Genomic DNA, 24,518 nt, shown 5'->3' with positions numbered 1-24,518 from the left:
CTCGGGCTCCAGGCGGCACAACGCAGCCGTACGGGCGGCTACCGCCGCGCGGGCCCCGCCACGAGGAACGAGAGGAAAAAGAGGAGGAGGGCACCGGCTGCTTTCCACCCCGATCGCAGCCGCCGCGATGCCCGACAAAGGCGGCGGACGGGACCCGGATTCCCCCGAGCCACCGCATACCGGGGAGGCGACCCGGGCTCCTGTCGGCAGAAGGGAAAACCCCGGCAGCCGGGCGGATGGCCGGTCACAGAGCCTCACGCCCGGCGGAGCCCCCGGCGCCGAATTCTCTCCGCCGGACGAGGCGAGGGCGGCGGTCGCCCCCGCCCGGTACCTGCCGGGCGGGAGGAGCGCGGCCGCCCCGCCGGCTGCGGCAGCTCGCGGGGCTCCGCGGGGGGCGGGCACATGCGTACAAGCGGCTCAGCCAAGCAAACACCCCTCACATCTTAAACGAGCTTCATCCACCGGCGGCCGCTTCAGTCGGGCTGCGAGCCGGCGAACCGCGCTCGGCCCTCTCCACGGGGAGCCCCCCGCCGCTCCTCGCGGCGGCCCGGCCCCGACGGCCCCCGCCGCGTCCCGCTCTAGATGGGACTGAGCACGGCGGCTCCGGGCTCGGGCGGCGGAGGCTGAGCGCGCCCCGCGCGGGGGCGCCGGGCATGGCCGCGGGCGGGCGGGGGCCGGCCGAGCCGTAGCCGCGGGCCACAGCGCCCTCGCGGGGGGCCGCCGCGGCCATGGAGCGCCGCTGATCGCCGCCTCCGCGGAGTCGCCGCCGCGGCCCGCCGGGAGACGATGGCCCTGCGCAAAGTCTGCTCGGTGCTGGAAGGTAGGAGCCGCGGGACGGCGCCGCGCTCTCCGCGGGGGAAGCTGCCCGGGGGCTCCCGGGGCCGTCTCGCCGCGCGCCCTCCCGCCGGTAGCGGAAACTTTCGGCCGAAGAGCGCGGGGCGGCGAGGCCGCCCGCTACTCCCGGAGCCACTCGCCTCCGTCCCGCTGGGACGCGCCGAAGCTGCCGGGCGGCCGCCGCCGAGAGTCCGCGGACAGCCCCCGCACTGCCGTCGCGGCTGGGCAGGGCAGGGCGGGCGGCGGTGCTGAGCTGGGCTGGGGGCTGAGCTGGGCAGGGCGCGAAGTGCCGGCGAGCTTGCCCCGGTGCTCCCCGCGCGTAGCCGGAGCACGCCGAGAGCTTCCCCCCACTCCATCTTTTCACTGTTAACAATACACTTTCTGTTCTCTTAACTGTCCTACCGAGCTACGTTACTGTAGTCAGGTGCTTTTGCTTGTTATCACGAGCGAGATCTGTTTTCTGCAATGTTTTCACAAAACCGGTGTCTGTGTCACAAGCTGGTGCTTGACCGGTGTTCATCTCTGCTTCTCTTTCCCCTGAAGCCTGTAAATCCCGTTACTAACTTCTCGAAACGCAGGGGTAAACAGCTGAGGGCAGCCAGCCTTCCTTCTAGCCTGCCTTTATCTGTGCTATTATTTATATGGCTCAACGTGGGTGAAAGATTTGTCAGAAAATAAAGCTAAACGTGACCGTTAACCTTGTGCCTCAGGAGGGGATTTCTCGCATTCCGTATCTTCTCTAGCAATGTCAGACTCAAACTATTAGGGATTCTTTTATTAAATTATCCCATTAGGAAATTTTGGAACGTCTGCTTGCATTATTGAAGCCATCGAGGCATCACTGCAGCGTGGAGAATTGATTCTGATGTGCACTGATGTCCTCCCACAGTATGAAAGTTGTAAAAAGTGATTTAAATCCAGAATGTTTCCATAACCCATAAAAGTCCATGTTACCGACCTGAAGGATGGATGCCTTGAGGCTTTAAATAAATATTTTTCATTTATTAGCATCATAATTGACAGCCAGAAGATGCTTGCTTTCAATAAAAGCCCACTGTACGTAGGTGTTAACCAGCCACTGATTTCACAGAGTGGGAACAAAAGGCTCACTGGGCAAGGAATTGCATTTAGGCTTTTTACTTCCTCTTTAAATAACATGGTTAATGCATAGCTGAACCACGATAAAACCGCCAACAAATACAACTGATGCTTCTGCTTCTTAATTACCTTCTACATACGCAGATTTAATTGCATTTCAGAGATATGCAATTCCTGCAAATTTACCCATACAGGAGTTCTCCTGAACAGACCTCACTCTGATCTTTTATGATCACATTAGAGTCCAGTTAAAAAGAACTGTCATTCTAAAGGAAGTTTTTGACGCAGTTTAAATATTATGAAGAACACAAAGCCATTAGTCAGTAAGTCGTTAATATTCCAAATGCATCACTTGCCATGACTTCAGAAATAAGGTATTGTTACTTAGCACTGTGCACACCCTTTTATCTCTGCACGAGGAGTCTTCATGTAGTCAGATCTGATCACAAAGAGGGAAGAAAGATTCCTAAATAGACGCAGATTTAATCCTAAAAGGAAACTATTGGGAGGAACGTTCAAATCAAGCACCATATTTTATGAGATGCATCTTAAATCCTGCATGGAAATTAATCACAGTGACGGTAATTTTTATCTCCATACAGATAGCTTTGTTTTACTTACTGAGTTCTTATCACCTATGAAGCATAGAAACGTTTTAATATAATTCTTACTGTCTGTGTCCATAGTGTTGAGGAAACTCTTTAATGCTTCACATTAAGTACTGGAGCATCTCTTACTCTGGTTATTTGCCCTCATCTGAGTTTGCCAAGTATTGCTGCATGGAAATGGTGCTGGGCCACAGCAGCACTGAGGCTGCAGCAGCACTGAGGTTTTGTGGGCCGTGCCCACCTGCTTCCTCAGCAGCACAAGGCACAGATCAGAGGCCGAGGTGCTTGCTGTGAGTTGGACATCTACGGGCAGATCCTTTTCCTCCCGTCTCCAGCTCTCAATGTTTTGGACACCACTGGAAGCATTCTTGAATCCTGGCACAGCTTGCAGAATGCAATTGCTCTACAATAATAAGGCACTATCATCCTCTCCTTCATACAAGAGAAAAGCAGCTGCTTTCTTTATAAAGCCTTGTTTCTATTACACATTGGAACTAAATATATCTACCTTAAATTTCTATGTATCTCCTGTTGCCCCAAAAGATATAGGCTAGAGGCTTGTTCCCTTCATTTCCAAGCATGACTAGTACAAAAAAAAACAACAGCAAAGAACACAGATGTTGAATTACATTAACCTTAAGTTGAATCCTGACTGTGTTCGTTTTGGACTATTTCAGTTATTGCATTGGATTACCTCAAAAAGCCAGCTAGAGAATTTGGTCATTTGCTCCTGATAATGCAACAGCCAGGGCTAGTACAAATGTCCACTACTCCTACGAAGCCAACACTGCCAACCTTCCAGTAAGGTACAAGGTTATTTCCAACTTGGGCAGGTTGCGAGAACATGGACTGCTATGATTAACTTGCTGCCATTCTGCTCAGTCCTCTCATTTGCATTTTGGCATGATTTTAATAGCTAACTTCTCACAGATATGTAGCGTTTGGAAGTAAAGCTAGGAATTTTACAGCCTCCTGCTCCCAAAATCAAAAGGTGTAACAATGACCCAGGAAGCTGAAAATGAGCAGAGAAAAAAATTAAAAGACAAGTTCATGACTTGTCTGCTGAAACCAAGAGGGAAGTATTGTCTGTAGAGGCTGCAAGTGGCCCTAATGAGGGCGGTATCAAGTATAAGCCAGAATTTCGTTTTTTGTCTAAAACCAGGAGCTATTTGCAATCTTTTCTGCTGCACTGAAAGAAAGCTGAGCACCAGACAGCTTGTGCTGTCAAGCAGTTAAGCAGAAGTAACTCAGGTAACTGTAGAATAAGTTTGAAAAAGCTCTTCTGTTCTAAACAGGTATCTGATGGTATGTGCTATGTGTCATTTTTAGTACATATAGAAACAAGTATCCAAAATACGCTGCTCTCAGAGTAGCATAACTTCAAAAGCATTAGCTCTCTAGTTCTCCCAAGACGTATTTGACAATGACTGCTACAGGTTTTTTTACAAAAACTAGTTGGTTCTAAATATAATGATATTAATAGAAAAGTTCAGTTTCATAATCTGGTATATAGATGTAGCTGGAGTGCTGACTGACACTGGACTGAAGCTGAAGGAGCTGCTGAATTATGTATCCCTGTCTCCCAAAAAGCCAAGATGTTCTGCACCTTCCTAAGGTTTAATTCATGGAGAGAGATTAGACAGAAAGATTACTCCCCAAGTGAAACTTTATAAGCTATTAATCATTTATGAACCTGTCAGAAATTCACAGTGTAATTCATTGCAGGGATGGTGAAGAGAGCTGCTAAATATCTGCAATTGTACCAGAAATTGTGTGTACTCTTGTACACACTATTTACACACCAAGCAGGTTACACGTGCAGAGATGGACATGCTTATGTAGACAGAAGCACAATCTTAATTAGTGTCTTGGCTGCAGTTGGGGCTGTAGCACTGCAAACTGGCTTGCTGCTTTTCTGATCTGTATATTCCAATTTGTTTTTTAATTAATGAAACACTTGGCAGTCTTGGACAACTTACATAGCTTGCTCCCTTTCTTGATATATGACTGACAGCTGATGTATCAAATACAACAAGTGAATGGGGTGGAGGAGTGTAAAATTTTCAACCAAAAAAACAGCAGGTAGCTTTTCATGAAAAAAAATCCATATTCCTTTTATTTTAGCTTATCTTTGTGCTTCTCTCCATGTTCTGTTATTATGAAGCTGACCCACTATGCATCAGGAAGGGACTGCCAAGATGTTAACAATGCCTATCACAAAACCTCCTCTTCTAGCAGACATTAAAATCCATGAACACAGAGCAGTCTCTTTTCAATGGACTGAGACTGGAGAGCCAGGAGAAAAAAAATGATACTCTATATTAGCTGCTCTCAGACATGACAGAAGGCAGCAGAACTTTCAGTACTAATTCCAAGATAGATATTCCTGAAGAAAAAAAAAAAAGAAAAAAAAAATCACTGAAAAAACCCCCACTATATTGATAATAAAGAGGTGAAGAAGTTTGATACAATCTGATCTAAATCAAAAGTATCAATATCCCAGCAGTGCAGTAGGAGTACATAATCTCTGGGAAAGATGTATTCAGAATAGAAATGTGCAGCAGGATCCGTTCTGTCAGCTACAGGGAAACCACCTAAACTTTAAGCCAGTGTATTTAATTTAGTAAGGTTTTTGGAATCCCTCATCAACATGGTTTACAAATGCAACCTTCTCAGCAGTCTAATGCTGCACCCAGCTTGGAGATGAAAAAGGATATTCCAAATAATGAAGAAAGCTTCAAAATAAAAAATAGTATTCCTCTGGCAGAAGTTTTGCTGGCAGAGATACCCAGAAATGGATTATAAGTAAAAGGATGTAGAGCAAACTGGTAGAATGAAGCAACCCACAGCTGCTCAACTATTCCTAATGGAGGCAGGATCAGAAACGTTAAATGTTTTGAGCAAACCTGGAGGGGACTCTGTCACAGATCCATCCAAGCATGAATTGCTCTGCGGATGATTTGATCAAAGGGAAGTGGGAAACCTGCATGTACTTCCTGAACCAGTTAACCTCATTTCTCTGCAGAGATACGGACTCTAAATTTGTTGAGGGTTTTTTTTGGCAATCTTAAAGAGAGGAATCCCTACTGAAAACAGCCAGAGAGAGATGAAACTCTTTTATCTGAGCATAGACCTGGGTGCATTCAGACACCCTGCCAGCCCACTAATGGCTAACAAGATTTGGATCTTAGAAAGGTGCTAGAGTCACTGTAAATAGCTGATGAAGCCCACTTCTGCTACACTGCATTTGTGAGAGGATTAAAAATGGGATGGCCGCTCCACTAGCGTGCTTTGGGTAAAGATTACAAACAGCTGAAATACATCATGCCTTATGCACACTTTCCTCTCTGTTACTTCATTTTGCTGCAATCCTGCACTATCTTCCAGTATCTAAATAAATAAATAAGTTTGGAAATCACTGAAGCTGTTAATAGGCTAAGTTCTAGGCAGCCAATTTCACTGCTCTCTGATACTCATTTTAACAATCTGCTCATGTCCTGTTGAGATCATAAGAAATCAGGGAATATATACAGACTGAACTATAAGAGCATGTGGATTCAAAAACTGCCCTGTTTTCATCCTCAGCAGTAGAACTCTTTGCTTAAAAAAGCAGCAATAGATGCAATCCAGTATTGCTTTTATCACCTAGTAAATGTCACCAAGTGCTAGGAAGAGAGAAAAAAACCTAATTCCTCTGGGATTTACAGTTTGTCTGTTTCTGAGTTAAAAATTGTTTGAATCAGAAATGCATGTAATTACCTTTCTGAAAGAAAAGGAAGTGAGCATCCACATGTAATTATACAAAATCCATCCATCTTCACATTGTTTTGTCTAAACTGAAGAAGTTTCTTCCAAGACCAAGTAAAATACTCTAAATATGTGCAGCACCTAACACTGTGGGTTCCTACACTTGATAGAGTCCTTTAACGACAACTAAAATTAACGTGAGCAATTCCTATTGTATATATGCCCTTGGCCAGAGAATAAGACAGGGTGTAACATCACAAATGTCTCCACCACATTAATGTCTCCACTACGCTGTTTAGACAAAGCATATGGAAAATCATTGGCCATAAGTGCTGGGACACTGCAATTAGCAGTTCCTGAAAGTAGTATTAATTATAGCACGCAGGGGGAAAATTAAGAGCTGGGTTTAAGAATAGTACGTAGAAAAGGATTCATTCCCATAAGGCAAAACACAGTGTATAATTAAGATAAGCATTTGTTACACAAGGCTGTATCTGCCAGAAAGAAGCAGGCATCCTGGCAAGTTGTTCTAACATGCATGACCTGTGTGTTGCCAATTACTGTCTATTTGGACCGTGTGTACATAAGGTGCTGCCTAATCCAGGGAGTACAGCACAGAGATAAAACAGGGAATCCTGCTCTAAGCAATGTCTGTCAACTTTATCCCTAGGATTCTGACAACCACTGTTACTAAGAATGTGTAATACTCTAAACGATCATGTCTTTATTTTAAGAATTGGTGGAAATTTTCACTGTTTCTGAGTTCTGCATGATTGCTCCCAACTTTGATATTCAGCTTGCCCTGCATGCATAGATCCCCCATTGTTATCACTGAAACAATGATACTGCTCTCACAGCTATGCAGCAAATCTTGTGTGTTTTCTCTATATGTGAAGATCCCTAGAGCATGCAGAAAAAGCAGAGGAAAGACGTACTGTAGAGAGCTCAGAGCAGTACTTCATGAAATCTGAAGACTGCATCTTGCAAGAAAGTACAAGCATATATCAGATCTGCAGCCTACAGCACTGGTTTCTTTAAGCAAAACTCTGATTTTTCAATGGTGGCTACTATGAAACTATATTATTCTATTTTTTAAAGAGAAATAAGAGCCACTTCAAAACCAAGCTAGCAAATGTGCTTTGCGTCGTATAGTCATTTCAGAAAACTAAGAAATGCCGGCAAAGACAATCTTGACTCCCACAGAAATATGTAATTAATCACACCAGTTTATAGGATTCCATAAGCTTATTTCAACAACTGAGTAGTAATAATAACTTGCAACGTATGATTAGTGTATTCACTCTTAAAAATTTATACAGCTGTCTGCAGGCTATGTGATCTAAAATCTTTCATGCAAAGAAGCAAACAATATGAAAAATAGATTCTTTTTATAAACAGACAGAAGCTTGCCATTTTTGCTTCATTTCCAGTTAGTGTTCACACAGGTAAAAACTATCAGAGCTTTAAATGGTAGTATAAAACCGTGCACCATAATTTATGAAATAAAAGTTTGTAGCAAGTACCAGATCCATGAATTAAAGATGCTCCACTTAATCTGCCTGCCTCAATGGTTTTGCTGCTGTTGGTTTCATGATAGCCTCTCCTACAGTTTAGATGCCACAAAGTAGAAGCTTAATATATGTTGCAGAAGCTCTAGCCTCTATCATCTTTACCAGCTAAATAGCTGCAAGAAAACGAGGTCAGTCTCCCAGATCTCTAGTAGAATTCTCACCTTACTCTTTGCATCAAAAATCATCCAAAACATCCCTCTGTCCCTTAGATATTCAATGCGGTCATGCAGTCCTGCACTGTTCATGCTCTTGCTTACATTAGCAAGCCACCTTCAAGTGGCATTTTTACACACTTGCTGCTTCTAGTTCCAGTATCAAGGTAGAATACAGAGCTAAGTCTAGAGTTCGCTTTCATCCTCATGGAAGAATAGTCATGTCACGCTGACAGGTGACAGACTTTAAAAGACAGAAAAAAAGTAGGGGAATACTATGTCCTATTGCAAGTTCAGGCGCATTCTTTTTGAATTTCAGTTTTTCAGAAATAACAAGATTGTTTCTGATCCTTCTGAAAGTGCTACAAGTCTTTCTGTGAAAGTAGCTCAGTGTCTCTGCCTGCTCTGCCTGCTGGGTCCATGTCCCCGCACGCACTGCCAGCGCACTGTTCAGCACAAGCTCCCCACTGAGCTGTCCTACAGGAGCTGTCTCTTCTTTTGACATCTGCTTTCCTTATTACTGACTTGTATGGTCCAAATTCATCTTTGACATTTGTAAATATTTTTCCAGGAAGTGATACGGATTTAGGACACCGAGTGACTGCTTTGTTGTTTTTAAAAAATAGACAAAAATGGGTTAATGGAAGCAGTCTAAAAGGTTTAAAAATATCCTGGCTCATTTCTTTCCCTTCTTTCTTCTCCTTTCATCCTGAACATTGATAGGCCTTGTTTCCAGCCAAAAAGCTCCTGTTTGCTATCATGCAGGTAAATGCACCCAGTTTAAGGTGATATCGCTTTAGGGGTCCCTGCCCACTACTCTCTGGAAGAATGGAAATAAGTCCTCTCTCCACCTCTTCAGTCACGATGTCACAGAGATAAGGACAGCCCACACACTGATGAATATTCTTCTGTGTTTAGAAAAAGATGTGTCTTTATCACCAGGGATAAAAGAAATGGCAAAGACAGGCCCTTAAACATTTGCTACACAGGCACTGAAAGGGAAAGGCGAAGAGATGGAAGAGATTAAAAATGGAAAGGATGAAAAGGGACAGTGAGAAGGTGGCCCATACGTGCTATACCCACTCATCCATATTACATGACAAAATGAAGACCGTAAGACAAATATTCAGACCATTTATCTTCCATAAGTGTCTGCATGCCCATGCTGTTCTGCAGGAAACATGCTCCGTTCTTTTGCACTTACACACACAGCTCTCAACTATTTATAGAAGCACACAGGCTTTAGTGAAAACCAATCAGATTGTCTGAAGTCCTTGTTTCTGTCTCCACATCATTTCAAGAAGGGAAATCGCTGGTTCGTGTAACTGAGTGTCTATTTTTATGTTCTGTAGAAGACACCACAATCACTGAAGTAATGATAGGTGCTTACTGATATTCTTAAGGTAAAAAAGAAAGCAAAAAGGCACAATAATAGTATTAGTGATAGCAGACAGCTGTACTAAAACAAAAAAAAACAACGCAGATTTCTCACTGATACTTGAAAGTGAATAATGTCTGCATGAGTTCTGTTAGTCATGAAAGTATTTGCTTTTCTTATAAAGGATTGCTGTGGGTTTTGTGTTTTCTTGCTTTAAGAAAAAAAGTCATTTTGCACTCTAAGCAGCAGCACAGAGTTATAAAAGTGGTCTAAATTGATTTGAGATTGCTACGTCCTTGCAAAATAGAGGGTGGGAGTCTTTAAGAGAAAAAATGGTTGTTGCTGAGGTAAGTCTCATAGCCATGTACAATCTTTTTTAATATCGGTAGAGAGAAGAAAGGGCAGCAGAAACATACATAATAAAACAGTAATGTAAGACCGACACTTCCAGAGGCAGGCTTTGATTCCTTCCATCTTTCCCCGAGATAATATATCTGTGCCAACATTACAGTAGCATCTATATGAATTTAGTCAGGATCGCAGTAGTTCACAGTCAGTGCATGCTCCCTCCAGAGCTCACTGAAGGGCTGAAAGTCTAATAAGCAACACAGAGGAATCACAGATAGAGAAAATGCCATTTCAGCATGAGATACTAAAATACCTGAGCAATGAGAGGGACAAACTGGGAAAAAAGAGTGAACTTTTCAATGTGACAATAGAATTCCTGCTGAAATCTTTTTTTCTCCATAAATGAGGCCATGTTTGTCTGACTTAATATTAGCAAATAGGTTAAAAGCATGGGAAAGGCCATGCCAGGTCAAATTAAAAGTCCATCTAGCTTTCTGTCTTGTCTTCCGCAGAGATGTTAAAGCAGAGACCTCAGAAAGAGTATAAACAGAGCAAATGATGTTTGCCCAAACACTATCCCAGATAGTATCCCAAATACTATTCCATAAGCTGCAGACATCCAGCAGCTTATGACTCAAGGGCATCCTGAAACTGAATTTTCCATTTTAACGAAGCATTATGAAATATGTACATTCAAAGCAAAATAAGATTATTTTTTTTTAAAGTGCCACCTGCTAGTGCTACCCCTTGGCTCTTGTATGGGAAAGGAAACTGAGCCAGTGCTCTCCATTCACTGTCTCAGCAACACACATGATACTGTAACTCATATTCTGTGCTGTCCAGAAGCACAGCCTGCTTAGCCAGTACTCTAACATGTGGCTCCAGAATTATTAGAGGTATTCAAGATGGAAGCAAATCAAGGATTTGAAGAGGGGCATAATAATATACTCTTAACTTCATTCCTGTTTCCCTTCCTGGTCTTAGTTAATTTTGTGTAAGCTTGACAAATCTGTTGTACACGTGTTATGCATATGGAGTTTTAAGATAAATATGCTTCAATATGTCTGCCAAACATCTGAGTTCAGGATATGAAATTATGCAGAAGATAGATACTGTTTAATGTTATAAGATGCTTTCAAATTAGTAGATACTCTACAGAAGATTCTTCAAGTCCCCTCAAGCAACAAATGGCTGCTTTCATATAGGCATTCTTAACAGCCTGGAAGAAGAACCTGCAGTGCACTTAAACTGCACTGGTTTCCTAAAGCTGAAATGTTAAAAAGCACATAAATTGTGTACTTTTGTGTGTTCTGAGTTGTTTCAGCTAGTGATTCTAGGATTTGTGTGAATAGGGACTGCAGAAAATGGCAGATAATTTTGTTCAATTACTGATGCTTTTCCTGTTCAATTTCTCTTATCAGTGTTGCTAGTAACAATCCTTGTTGTGGAAGGGATTGCTGTTGCACAGAAGACACAAGGTACAATTTTGTTTTGATGATTTTCTTTCAAAAAAAATGTACGAGTTTTGCAGTTCTGAGTTGAGCCATAGAAGTCAAAGTAAGCAGCTGTGTTCAGATACTAGTAGGTCTTCTCCTCCCCCCAACCCAGTTGAAAAAAAAGAAGATGAAGGTTCACTTACACCATTAAAATTCTGTGGTTTTGGACTTTAGAGGATGGGGGTAAGAAAAAAACAAACACCATGGAAACCCATGTTTTCTCTATCTGACAACAAGCTTTTCAAGTAGTCCACCCACAAAAGTTTTTGAAGCCAACACCTCCTGAGTGGGGAAGGCATTAGTTTCATATGACTTATTTTGTCATATGCGTGATTAATCCAAACATAGGTGAGAAGAATTCCTTGAAATGACACCTACATAATTTCCTAGAACAGTTTCTGCAGGAGAGACTAAGATTTTTTCACCCCCATAAATACAGGCTGCCAACTTATCAGAGGAAGGTGATGTAATTGACTGTAGGCAGCTATGACCCATATCAGTGTGGACTGAATGGTCTGCAAGGAAAAACTGTAAACATACATAAGTCTACGAGGGCATCCCTCTGAGGTTTGGGAAAATCCAGCAGAAAGCACATATCCTGTTTTCTCTCTAGTACGGTTGGTATCAAAGAGGTCAAAGTTACTTAAAAACAATGTCAGATGGATCTTACTGTTCCAAGACCTTGCTCAGAGGATAAGGAAATCTGAACTAACAGAGCTTCTGTGCATGGTCCAGCAGAGTGCATAACCTTAGTAAACTGCATCACCTCAGCTACAGAGCGCATTTCCCTGCACATCTAGAAGAAGAGATCTTTGATCTTAAACGAGCCCCTTAGCTACCAGTGCAGTCTAATTACTGCTAGTAATTTTAACTACCATTGCTATATTTAGCTTATTTACATATCAGAAGCATTTTGTATTGCAACATATTATTGTAAATAGCCTGAGGTCCATGTACTTCAGTTTACTCTGGAATGAGGGTCAGAAATGCTACATGCTAACAAATATTTTGGATTACATTTGCATAGGAATGAAAAAGATACAGACCTTAAAATAAAGCTGTTCTACTGACAGCCATAATGACTATTTGTCTTAGAAAAAAGCATCAAGGAATCTAAACTCGCTCGGGTAAAAATATTTACACCCTCTCTTCCTTTCCCAAGGACTACTGTACAGATCCAGTATTCAGAAACCATGATCTCATCAGGATATACCACATCATAAATTAAACAAAAGATTTCCCTAGCTATATATTAACAAGTGGCATATGTGATAAGAGGATTCTCAAGCAAAACATTTTTTTTTAATATAGGCTATGCATTATGTCAGTGTTTCATTTGTGAAAAATAAAATTTGCATATTTGCAGGAGACATTTATTTCATCCCTTTATTTTCCCTGAAGGTGGGCAAAATATTGGATTGAATCGCATTCCTCCCACCCAGTGTGATAACTGGGTACGGACCAGTAATGGAGGACACTTTGCTTCACCAAACTACCCTAACATGTACCCACCAAATCAAGAGTGCATCTACATCCTGGAAGGTATTGGCTGTCTTTGTGTTCTGCTGTATTGTAATCTTACGGTCAAACAGATTATGTCAAATTGTTCAAACTGTGACATTTTACTACACCGTCAAGTATTGCATAACCGCATTTGTAATAGAATCAATTCTGCCATCCCTTGGTTTAGCAAGAAGCTAAATGTGCTCTCTCAAGTAATAAGAGCGAGTTAATATAAAAGGCAATCATGCAGGAATTATCAATATGGAATAAGACATAGCCTGAAAAAGCAGCATCAGATCTACTGTAATCCACGAAGGCAAAGAAATACTATGATAAAAATTGTAGCTTACCTTAATATCACTTACAATATTGCTGAAAATAAATTGCAAAAAATGGCTGAAGAACCATTTTAGCATTTACCAGGCCACACTGTATTAGGCTAAGTGTATCTCAGAGGCAGAGGATCTTTATGCTGCCCTTTATTAATAAAAATACCCACACCTGTCTGTCACCATAGCACTGTACTAAAAATGGAGGTTTATTAGCACTGCTGAGGTCACTGCTGAAGTCATGCATTGGGGACAAAAAATTCATTAACTTGATAAAACAGAATCTGATGGGAATATCTTGGATAAGGGCTGTAAGACTTGGGACACACAAATTATTTTCCCTCTTACTAGAATGCATCCAAAACCCGCTGAAGTCAGCTAGTAAGCTTCACCACCAGATTCATATCAATTAATTAATGTACTTCAATAACATGTTTCAGTGAGTTTTTATTTGTACTGGTTAACAGAGACCCTCAATTTTGCTTCTGTGCTTGTGCAGCGGATGTTTTGCATCTTCCCTGCCACCATGTACCTGAAGAGCAGATATTCTGTCCAGCTTCAGAGCTACCAGACCTGCTGGATCTTCCTTGTGCAGGGCAGTTCCACAGGGCACAGAATTGTTTTCCATGCCTCCGTCCTCACAGTTATTACTGTGGCAAGAAATAGGCAAGACAAAGTTCCTCCACAATTTCTGATTAAAACATTGTCCTTCCAGACCACTACAGTATGTGCAAAGTAACAGCCAGGAATGTCTTTAACTCTTGTATAATTAAGGTGTAAAGATCTAAACACTATTAGAGATGTATAAATAAATTGGTTTTGCATCCAGCAGAAGCAGACAGCATTTGATTTGTTAATGCTGTCATTCCTGATGCCAGTTAGTATCTGAAGATTCATTTAGGACAACCGATGACAAGAACAACCCTAAATCTACACATACAATATAAAGGCACGGTTTCAGTACAGATGTGAAGTCAATATGTAACCTTAGCTGTACTGCATCAGGATTTAGGAGTCTTATCCAAGTCCTGGTTCAGACTTACACCCATCGCTCTTGTACTGATCATGTAAATGAAGCCATTTACACTTTTCTGAGTATTCTAATAAAAGAAGTCTCCAACCAAAGCATCTCCAAATTAGGGCTTACTGTTTAGGAAATACGCCACTGATTTCTTGAGATATTTTTCTTTTCCATTCTTTTCTACATCCTTCAAAGTTTTTTCCTCTTTTATGTATTCTGGCCCCAAAGAACATAATTTTTAATTTATATTTTAATATTTATCCTTGATTGAATGTCTTTGCATTAATGTTGACATCTGTTACGCGTGATATTTTAAATTTATGTCTTTGTTTAATATTCAGTTATTAAAAAAAAGAGAAAATACTTTTTAATTCCATTAAAAAGTATGAATTTTTCAGTTATTGAATTTTTGGTCCTGTATACCTGAGTTTTTGGAGCAGACTGCCAGCTGTAATTTGAGAAGTGTCCAGTCTCTTTTGTTATCTTGCTGTTTTGGAGGTCTCTCCACTATTTCATGTCTTCATGCTTTTTTTATATAGATCTGCATTTAATCTTTTGCTTAATTTTTTATGTCTAGCTGCTCCACGGCAAAGAATTGAGTTGACCTTTGATGAACCTTATTACATTGAACCCTCATTTGAATGTCGGTTTGATCATCTGGAGGTTCGAGATGGACCTTTTGGCTTCTCCCCTCTAATCGATCGTTACTGTGGTCTGAAAAGTCCTGCACTAATTAGATCAACGGGGAGATTTATGTGGATCAAGTTTATTTCTGATGAGGAGCTGGAAGGAAAGGGATTTCAAGCAAAGTACTCATTTATACCAGGTAAAGATACTTAAAATTAACAACCAAATTAAAGACCATTTGCTCCCACTCGACCCTGTGGATGTGTTATGCTGGCAGTCAGAACTGTATTTCATTGTAAATACTTATGAGGGCAAAAGTAACAATGCAACAGTTAGAGACAGACCCATTCTGCTAATCCTGGAGCATACTTGAATAAAAACACTTTGGAAAATTGACTGAAGAGAATTACAGGTTTATACTTTCCTAATGAAGAGGCCAGTTGATCTTGTTTGTGCTGAAGACTTTAGCAACTTCCCTCTTTGGTAACTCGTACCAGGTCCCCCACTGCAGGCTAGTAGCTGCCATTTTCAGCAGCCTATCTTCTAGGAATGTACGACACGCTGACAGAAACACCTGAAGTCAGACTACAATAGGACTTCCAGCTAGATGCAAACTATTTTAATTTTCCATTACTGAAAAGCCTGAGGAAACACATAGACAATATAAATATCAGCTATCAATATAACTAGATTCCCACAAACCGCCAACTCAGAAAACAGAATTGTTCTTTGCTCAAAGTACTGAGCTGTTTTCAGGGTATGAAGGAGCAGATCATATGCTGACTGTGCCTTTAGACAGACAACAACTAATCTGCTCTGTGGAGCCACTTTAAACTGGCAGGACATTCTTTTCACAACTAAATTTGACCTGATATCCTTGTACAATGCTTGACTGCTGTATTTCATAGATAAAATACATGTGTAGTATCAGCACTTCAATGTCCTTTGGGACAAAACACAATATACAAATGTCAGCTCTACTACTGCTGTAAATGGATACATGGCCATAACTATTTTATGCTGTCTTATGTACCCAACTGGTCTTTACCACTGCAGCGTGTGAATACACTACACACAATTATGTATTATTATTTACAGAATGTATACCTTGCTAGGGATTTAGACTTGGAAACTCTTCAGATTAAGGTGGTTACCAGTCCACCGAGAGTGATCCACTGAAATACTTCCACAGGGACAATACTTCTACATTTTGCTAAATCCATTTCTACAGCCATTTCATTAACATCAGTTCCAAAACTAATTTAACCCAGTCCCAGGCTGGAGTACTTCCTCTGCTTAGACAGACTAACATCTCACACACATACACACTAGGATGTATGTGACTTCCTTGGTGATTTTCAACACAACACCCGGGAAAGCATGCAGTCTGTGGGGAAACACAAACCTGATCACTGAAATGTAAACCCCAGACATCCCAGACCACTCGAGACCCAATTTTAGCCAAGCCCCAGTCCCAGTAAAGTTAAGTACCATCATCTAACCATTAAAAAAAGGTATATTATTGACTCACTACTAGAACACATACAGTATATTAATACAGTTTACTATGCAGATATGTGCAGTACATACACTTTGCATTTAGAAGAAGGTACATAAGAGGAGCAATTAATGCTGAATTCTGCGCTAATTAATGATGTTTAGAACTGTGCTACTTGGCTTAAAATAAGCAACATGAGTATCCAAAGAAAAAGTAACTTTAGTACTAAGCTGTCTTTATATTCATTATTAGTAGAAATTAGCAATGTCAAAGTGTTGATATATTCTACAAAAGCACTCAGTTTGCATTGTTCTGAGCTAGACAGACAACAGTCTGGTCAGAATGATGCACACAGAAAGGTCTCTTGTACTCTTGTGGAGCTCCACAGATTTCAGTGAAAAGTGGTATGGTTAAATTTCAGAATATAATGTGGAAACATAATGCCTAGTAATTTCTGCTGTTATGCTGGAAATCTGAGCTGTAAGTATAGAATTGCCTTAGTCAGCTAAGCTCAATCTTTATGAAATCTTGTATTCTCTAAAAAAGTTTGCCTTTGTACCTTCCAATTGACTGAACAAACTTTCTAGCAATTTTTATTGTGACATAATAAAAATGGACATCATTTTCAGATTGTAATAAACCTTGAAGTGATTCTCAAGCATTGATAGCCCCTGTGATTCATGACTTCTTTCTATTACAGATCCTGACTTCACTTACCTAGGAGGTATTTTAAATCCCATTCCAGGTCTAGTATTACAATACCAATTTCTTTATATAAGGAATTTTGAATTAATATCATATTGCATTTGACAGCAAGGTGTATGTTCTCCCTAGACTGCCAATTTGAGCTCTCGGGAGCTGACGGAATAGTACGTTCCAGTCAAGTAGAACAAGAAGAAAAAACAAAACCAGGACAAGCAGTTGATTGCATATGGACAATTAAAGCTACTCCAAATGCTAAGGTGGGTTTCATTCATATCATTCAGTATGTAATGGGTTTCCAAGTCATTACTAACAGGTAATAGCAATTTGCATAATGTCTCTCACTGAAATGAATTATGTTTCAGTGGCTTAGGAAATTCAGATAGATTATTCTGAAAATCCACATATGCAGCAAGTCTTCCTATTGTGTGAAACTTCAAATACAGAGTAGACTTGAAAACTGTTCAAGAAACATTTTTCAAAGGCATTTGATTTGGCCTGTGCTTTTATTGGAAAACTGCAGGTAAAAATGCTGCCAGGTAATGCAGGTAAAATTTTGCTGCCAGTAATTCTACTGGGGAATTTGGTTCTATTTGAAGTCAACAAAGCTTTGCTATATTATCACAGCCTCTGATATAAGCTGCACTTGATAATTATTTGAGCACTGCACTGAAGAATACGTAATTTTTTCTCTGTATAGCATACATATCTGTAATCTTGCTTCTGCATGTGTATTAAAGCACACGTTACTGCTTGCCTTTTCCGTGTACATAAAGGATGAAAAAAAGTCTTTTCAATAGCAGGACCTGCCAAGATGACAAACCTAGTGTTTGCCTTCTTACCCACTTCTAGGAGTTAGTATATTCAGCAACTTTCAAATCGATGAAACAACAACCTAAAAGTAGTAATAAGAGGAGAAGACAAGAAACTGAAATCCATTAATATATTTGAGCCTTTGAGGAAGTGACTCAACTCCCAGGAGCCCTGTACTAGTCTAAGTAATAGTAGCAGTTCTTCCAGAAACAATAATAAAACCATTTTCTCTCTGCATTTCCAGTCGAGTGCACCAGGTCTTATGCTTAACTATTTTAATAAATTATTGAATGTTGCCAGAAGGCACAGTTGTAGTTGGGTCAGTTCTGAGATTAGATCACCATTCTAAATTATTGAGTTAAAACATGACAGAAAAATAACTTCATATTTTAAAAGTGGTTTCTCAAGCTTCTATTTTGGCTGAATTGTGATGATAAAACCCATTGGATCTGATACTGTGCTGTCTCTTGAGGAAACAAAACATAGACATTTTTAATTTCCTCAGTTTGATTTTGTAATAAAAAACAAATTTTTAAAACTGACAACTGAGTGATAAAAGGATTTTTAAAATCTGCATATTATAAATTGAATAAATCACTCCATATTCAGAAAATTACTAGAATAATCAAAATAATCTATGAGCAAAGGTGTTTTATATTTGCTTGCCTGGCACACAAACTGGAAGGAGCTTTTGCAGAGCTGAGTCTTTTCAGTAGAATTACTCCTTTGTTTTCATATGCAGAATAGCTCTACTGAAAAAGTTCTAATTTATTTTTAGTTTCCATTGTAATTTTGCAGTACGCAAAGCCAATCATTAAGTGAAAATATGAGCACCTGCAGCTCACACCCATGTTTATGAGATACTGTGACACAGGCTGCACCTTTTCACAGAATGAAAGTGTTGGCAAGAGTTTGGCAGAAACCAGAAAGAAAGGAAGAGTCAGAGTGTACAAGTGTAATCAATCTCTTACGTGCTCTTTTACTAGCTTTTGAATAAATTCTGTGAGGTGTTGGGAGGGCATGTTTTTTCCCCACACAAAAGTAGTGCTTTTGTTTCAGTGAATTCTTTAAAATCCAGATTTAAAAGGCTTCTACTCTAGAGAAGAGTAAGATATGGCAGAAGGACAGAAAGACTGGTAGTATAGCAGTCATGCATGGTATTCATCCACAGTCTCCTTCAAAAATTGAACAGGAGTTGAGATTCTTGTCATTAGGCATATGCATGAAGAACTGTGCTGTGAAAAATGCCTTTAACATTCACAGCAGCAGCCAGAGAGGCAATTGTACATGCAGGCAGTCAAAGACAAGCTTATCTGAAGAGTACAGTGAGCACCTGATGGATTACGACCCCCTCTCCCACAGTGTAGCAGACCCAAGCCCCCATATGTGTAGATTTCTTCTCTGGCAAAATAATGGATAGCTTGAGAATTCTAAAGTTTAAATAAGGTCTTAATTTAGAAGTGACTACATATCTCCTCAACTTACACTAGAATTTTGGAAGTCCCAAGACTGACATAACAAGGGATTAAAAACCCCAGTGATCTTTCTATGCACTTGTAACCAAATTACAGTCTTTCCCAAGTTTCCCAGCGAGATAAATTACTTGTTTACTCTCCAACTATTCTCTTGGTCTTCTAATTTCCCCACTGTATATGATCTACCACATATGTTGCCTTTACTTGTGTTAAATTTCTATTTCTGCACGAGTTATCATTGGCTTCGTTTTATAAATTTGTCCTAGGCATCCAGTTTGCTTTTCTCCCACTTCCATTTTTATTCAAATTACTCACGTCTTCATGGCTTATGTCTTCCGTAACATTGCTATGGATTAGTAATTAGCTTCCACCATTCTAAAGCAACAAACTGTGATTAATTTATTTTGCTTCAGAGCTTTTCTGACTAGATTCCTTCCCTTATATTTTAGTGTTATTTTTACGAATTAAAAAGGCAAGAGGGCAGTCAAAATACCACTAACATTCTTCAGGACACTTGTGCGTTTTTTGCATCTGCTTTAGAGTAACTGACTGCAGGCTTAACAAAGGTCTAAGCAGCTTAAAATATCTTATTCAAGATTTCCTAAAATTTCTTTCTCATTTCTTTTTTCTAACAGATCTATTTACGATTTCTGGACTATCAAATGGAGCATTCCAATGAATGCAAAAGAAACTTTGTTGCTGTATATGATGGAAGCAGTTCTATTGAAAACCTGAAGGCAAAGTTTTGCAGCACTGTAGCAAACGATGTCATGCTGCAGACCGGAACTGGTGTGGTGCGAATGTGGGCAGACGAAGGCAGCAGACTAAGCAGATTCAGAATGCTCTTCACTTCATTTGTGGATCGTAAGTAGATTTCAACGAGTTCATTCTCCCGGTATTGGGTTGCCTCAAGAATTACAGGAAAAGCTATAACTATACCTTGTGCAATAGGAGCATACACTCAAAAACAGTGTTTCCTTTGGGTAGGAGTAGTTAAGTTAAATACTTGCTTTATTGCAGTTGCACCATAGTTCCTGAAAAATGACTTTCCTTCTTTCTTAAAAGTATTATTTTTCATTTGAATTCAGTACTAATGCAGCCTTAGTGTAGGTCATTCTTACTGAGTACTACAGACATGCACAGATTTACTTAAAAGACAACAGTGGGACTGAAGCACCCAACTTCTGCTTCCCTGCCAGACACCAGGACAGGCTCTTCTCAAGCCCACACTGGATGTTCAAAGGACAAGAGAATGCTTGTGACCATGCAGAGTCCATCCAGAGTCTGGATCATTTTCCTACCCACAGCTTCAACCACAGATCCACTCCTACTGCACCTAAATTGTTGCCTCCTTTCTCCACTGCACATGACTCTAAAACAGTCCCATGTGTGCTTCCCCCGCTAAGCCCAGTTATGGCACAACCACAGATAAAGCAGTTTAATTCATCAAGAAGCCTATATTAAAAGCAGAGCTGCAAATGCTTTTCTCAGTTTCTATTTGTATTCCATAACCTGCATTAGAGACAATGAGAACAATGCCTAAGATGCTTCCTAAAAGCATGCTGTTTGTGAGATCTTCCAAGTGGAGAAAGCTCTCTGAACTTAACTGAACTTTGTTGCCTCACATATTTAGAAGGCACTACATGGTCCACACTGCAGAACCTGAAACCTGGCGTGGCATCTTCAGCACAGAAGTAACTATGTTTGGAACTATAGATCTGAGATCTATGGGAAGAACTGAATAAAACTTATCTGCCACATCAGGAGGTAAAGCTGTGCTTTCTGCTGAAAGTTTTCAACTTCCAGTACAGGTGTACAGGTTTACTGTCAAAGAAGTAACTTCTTTGGACACAAGTAACAGTCTTGAAAGGGATACCAAGGGATACTAAGATCACCATCTTGGAAAAATAATTCAAGTTACAGGTAACAGATTTTATGTTCAGCTCCATCACACAGGATATGTTGACACAGGATGGAAGTTGCTTTCTCTGCAACAGTCTTTGAAAAGTAAGAGTAATTTAAGATAAATGCTTTATTGCTTAATGTTGTATACAAGATAGTAAGAAGCAATTGCATGTTTCAGAAACTACTCTATTGCTTAACCTGCAGTGGGCATTTAATCAACTTTACTTACAGTGAAGATTTAAGCACAGCTTATCAAATTTATAACAGCTTTTCCAGTAGTTTTTATTTCACAATGGTTAGTAACATAATATTACTGATAGTGCAGGTTATTGCAGCTTTCAATCTCAAAAAAGCTATGAACTTTGGCAGGGAAAATTTTCCACTTATATTATAGATACTAGGGGCAGGGGAGAAGTCAAGTGCAAGAGGCTGAAACAGTGCCTACTTCTAAGGGTGGGTAACATTCCTTAGTGACAATTTCAAAGCAATTCAGAAGTCATTGCCAGACCAGAGTCTGCAGTGCTACACTGTTATTTTTATTTATCTTCTAATTACAGATACTGTCTTTTTTGGATAGAGTAATCCAAAAGTACATGTCTGAAAACTAAGTTTCTCCTGTAGTTTTAAATAGTATATTGATAAGCAAGTTTTCTAACTGAAAACGGTGACTTTCAGCTTGTCTTCTTTTCAGATCTCTAAGCTATTTATTTCTTATACCTTACTAATGATTTGTAATTATAAGAAGCCAACCATGAAAACAATCAATATTTCTGAAAAGATTTGCATAAATGAACTAATTATGCAAGACAGTCACCTAGCAAATATTTAGTGCTCCTTGCAGTTCAGCTACCAAAAAGATCAATGTGTCTCATTTCTGGCTTGATTCAGTACATGAACAATTCTGTATATAAACACTGAATTCTTCATAAGTCTGAGGCAGCTGTTGAGATAAGAGTCCAGCTATGTCCTTGAAGTCCTGGACTGCAACCAATCAATCACTGTAACTGGTAGGCAGACTTTGTACTCTCTAAATAACAAACAATGGAAAATGAAGTTCATTTATTCTGTTTTTATGGGCCCACGAACAAAAACCATCACCCAAAAATTGTTCAGGAAACTGCACAGGAATGTAAAATAGAGAATGTGCTGGTGAGTAGAGAAGCAGCAGCAGAACGGGAAGACATGACTAATAGGGTTAGGGAATGCCAATTTGAATTTTCTTCTCTTCTTTAGGCATAAATCCTATTTTTGTCAATGAGAGTCTGAAGTCTAAGAGGCAGAATAAGTGAGAAACATGCTGTGCACAGGACTTGTCATGTTGCATCCTGCCCTGTTGCATCCTTTGGGTTTTGCTTTAAGTTTTAGAAAATTAAGACTGCTCAAAAATAAATTCTCCCTATGAAACCAAGCTGTAGAATAATGTCTGTCACAACATCTATGCTGCTATGTATTGATTTCCATAAAAAGAGGCACTTCTATAATAAAAATATCACATTACAGAGACAGAAAAAGGAAAAACAAATTTCTTGTGTCCTGAAGTCACAGAGACCTCCTCAGTTACATTGCACACCATCCTGAAAACAGCCTTTTTTCTTAAGAAGCTGTCTGATGTCAAGAACTTACGTATAATGCACATGAATAGACAGAATCTTTAGAGGAACTTTTTAGTTAAATTATTTCTTCAAATTTCTAACCATATGTAAACAGATTAAAAATGAACTTCATTCACTTAATCCCTGCATTAGCTCTAATAGGAGGATCTAAGAGCTTCGATTCACAAGCAGAAGTGACTTAGATGCCCCCAGTTTCTGAAATCTCTTGCAGTTTCTGAAACAGGCCACCGCAAGCTGAAATCTGATTTGTCTTAAGATATTAATAGACTCTAAAATGCAGATGTTCAGGAGCTGCTTCACAACCAGCTATACCATCTACGTAGCAGATGCACAGCAGACTGAATAAATATAATTGATGATGAGCATGTGATTTAAGCATTAAGCCTTTAAAGACAAGTATTAAATCCTTCTACCATTATCTGTGTCAGGTGACTTTTCTTTCTGCCTTGCCTTCTGAGCAGAACTCAGAAGAACTCAGAAGAACTACTTGTTTGTAGCATCAGTAATGCATCACAAAGCAACAAAACAAACAAAAGAGTAAATCATCTGGTAATTAATAATGTGCATTAGAACTGATTTTGTTTGAAATTTTAAAAAGAATATGCGTTAATTAAAAATTACAGCAATTTACTAGTTTTTTTGTGTTCTTGTTGGTTTTTTTTCTTTCTTGCAATTTCTGAGTTACTGAAAATCCCTAACATTTTCTTCCTCTTCTCTTCTGCAGCTCCCTGCTCAGGCAACACTTACTTCTGCCATAGCAACATGTGCATCAATAATTCTTTAGTCTGCAATGGCATTCAAAACTGTGCATACCCCTGGGATGAAAATCACTGCAGAGGTAAATAGAGTGCAAAGTACAGCCTTAATGATCCACACTGGTCAGTTAGCCTTTCAGGAAAGCCATGAAATTATTGTCCTGGAAATAGGCTGAAGACAGCAATTCTCCTAATCTCAGGAAGCTGTTGCAAATTTTTACTTAAACTCAGGAGGCATGTAAGCATATTGAAGATTGACTACTTTATAATCAAATCTCTTCTTCAGCACATACTCTTCATTTTAAAAGGGTGCCAGCTTAATAGTCAGTAGAATTCAGCATTTACCAAGTTGCATCCTATCCGTTCCTAAAAACTTAAATGAAGCAAGGACTGAAGGGACAGGTTGAATTTTTTATCACCAAAAAAGAAAAAAAATAACAAGATACAACTGGAAAAAAGACAGACAAAGCTTCATGCACAAAGTCTTTTTCAAGACTGAAGTAGACACAGCGGTCTTCAAAGATAAAATTATATATATATATAAGTTAATTTTTCAGAGTTGGAACAGAAGCAGTTTAAAGTAAATTAAAAATTTTCTCCTAAGAAGCAAAACAAACAAGTTTGTTCTCTGACAAATTAAAGGGTCTGGAAAAAAAAATCCTGAAAGATTAAGATGTGTACTCAATTTCAAAGAAAATTTCTTCTCATTTGTACAAATGGTCAAAGCTTTTTGTAAGGAAAATCTAGAAATAGTTTCAAGTAAACAATATAAAGAATACACAGTGGTTTAATATGCTGTAATGCAAGGTGTGTTACAAAATGAAAGTATTACATATTATGTAAGGATACAGCTAACAAACATGATCCATTACTCTTAAGTTTTCAATTGGAAAATAAGTTTCCTCTAAATAATCTTTAGCTTTCATGATATTCTATGTTCTCTATCACGTGCAACTTGTAGATGTTTCCCATCTCTGCAAAAACTCTTCTAGAACTTCACCTAGAATCCACATTTCATTATTATTCTGTAGTATTTAAAAAATAT

General features: G+C 39.7%; 1 protein-coding gene across 2 annotated transcripts in view; it reads left to right on the top strand.

Annotated features, from left to right (window-relative positions):
* The first annotated feature begins 715 nt into the window (after positions 1-715).
* The window catches only part of NETO2 (neuropilin and tolloid like 2), a 32,370-nt gene continuing 8,567 nt past the window's right edge, over positions 716-24,518 (top strand). Inside the window, exons 1-8 of one of the 2 annotated variants that reach the window (XM_048958759.1) lie at positions 716-820; positions 11,158-11,214; positions 12,634-12,774; positions 14,663-14,911; positions 16,911-16,955; positions 17,045-17,172; positions 19,836-20,064; positions 23,443-23,556. In XM_048958759.1, coding sequence (XP_048814716.1) covers positions 787-820; positions 11,158-11,214; positions 12,634-12,774; positions 14,663-14,911; positions 16,911-16,955; positions 17,045-17,172; positions 19,836-20,064; positions 23,443-23,556 — 997 coding nt within the window. In that variant the 5' untranslated portion in view covers positions 716-786. The remainder of the gene's footprint in view (positions 821-11,157; positions 11,215-12,633; positions 12,775-14,662; positions 14,912-16,910; positions 16,956-17,044; positions 17,173-19,835; positions 20,065-23,442; positions 23,557-24,518) is intronic. The other variant, XM_048958760.1, reaches the window with a different exon arrangement.

Source organism: Lagopus muta, chromosome 12, assembly GCF_023343835.1.
Source record: "Lagopus muta isolate bLagMut1 chromosome 12, bLagMut1 primary, whole genome shotgun sequence".
Taxonomy (NCBI): domain Eukaryota; kingdom Metazoa; phylum Chordata; class Aves; order Galliformes; family Phasianidae; genus Lagopus; species Lagopus muta.
Note: the sequence above shows the minus strand (reverse complement) of the source record. Positions and strands in the feature narration are given on the sequence as shown.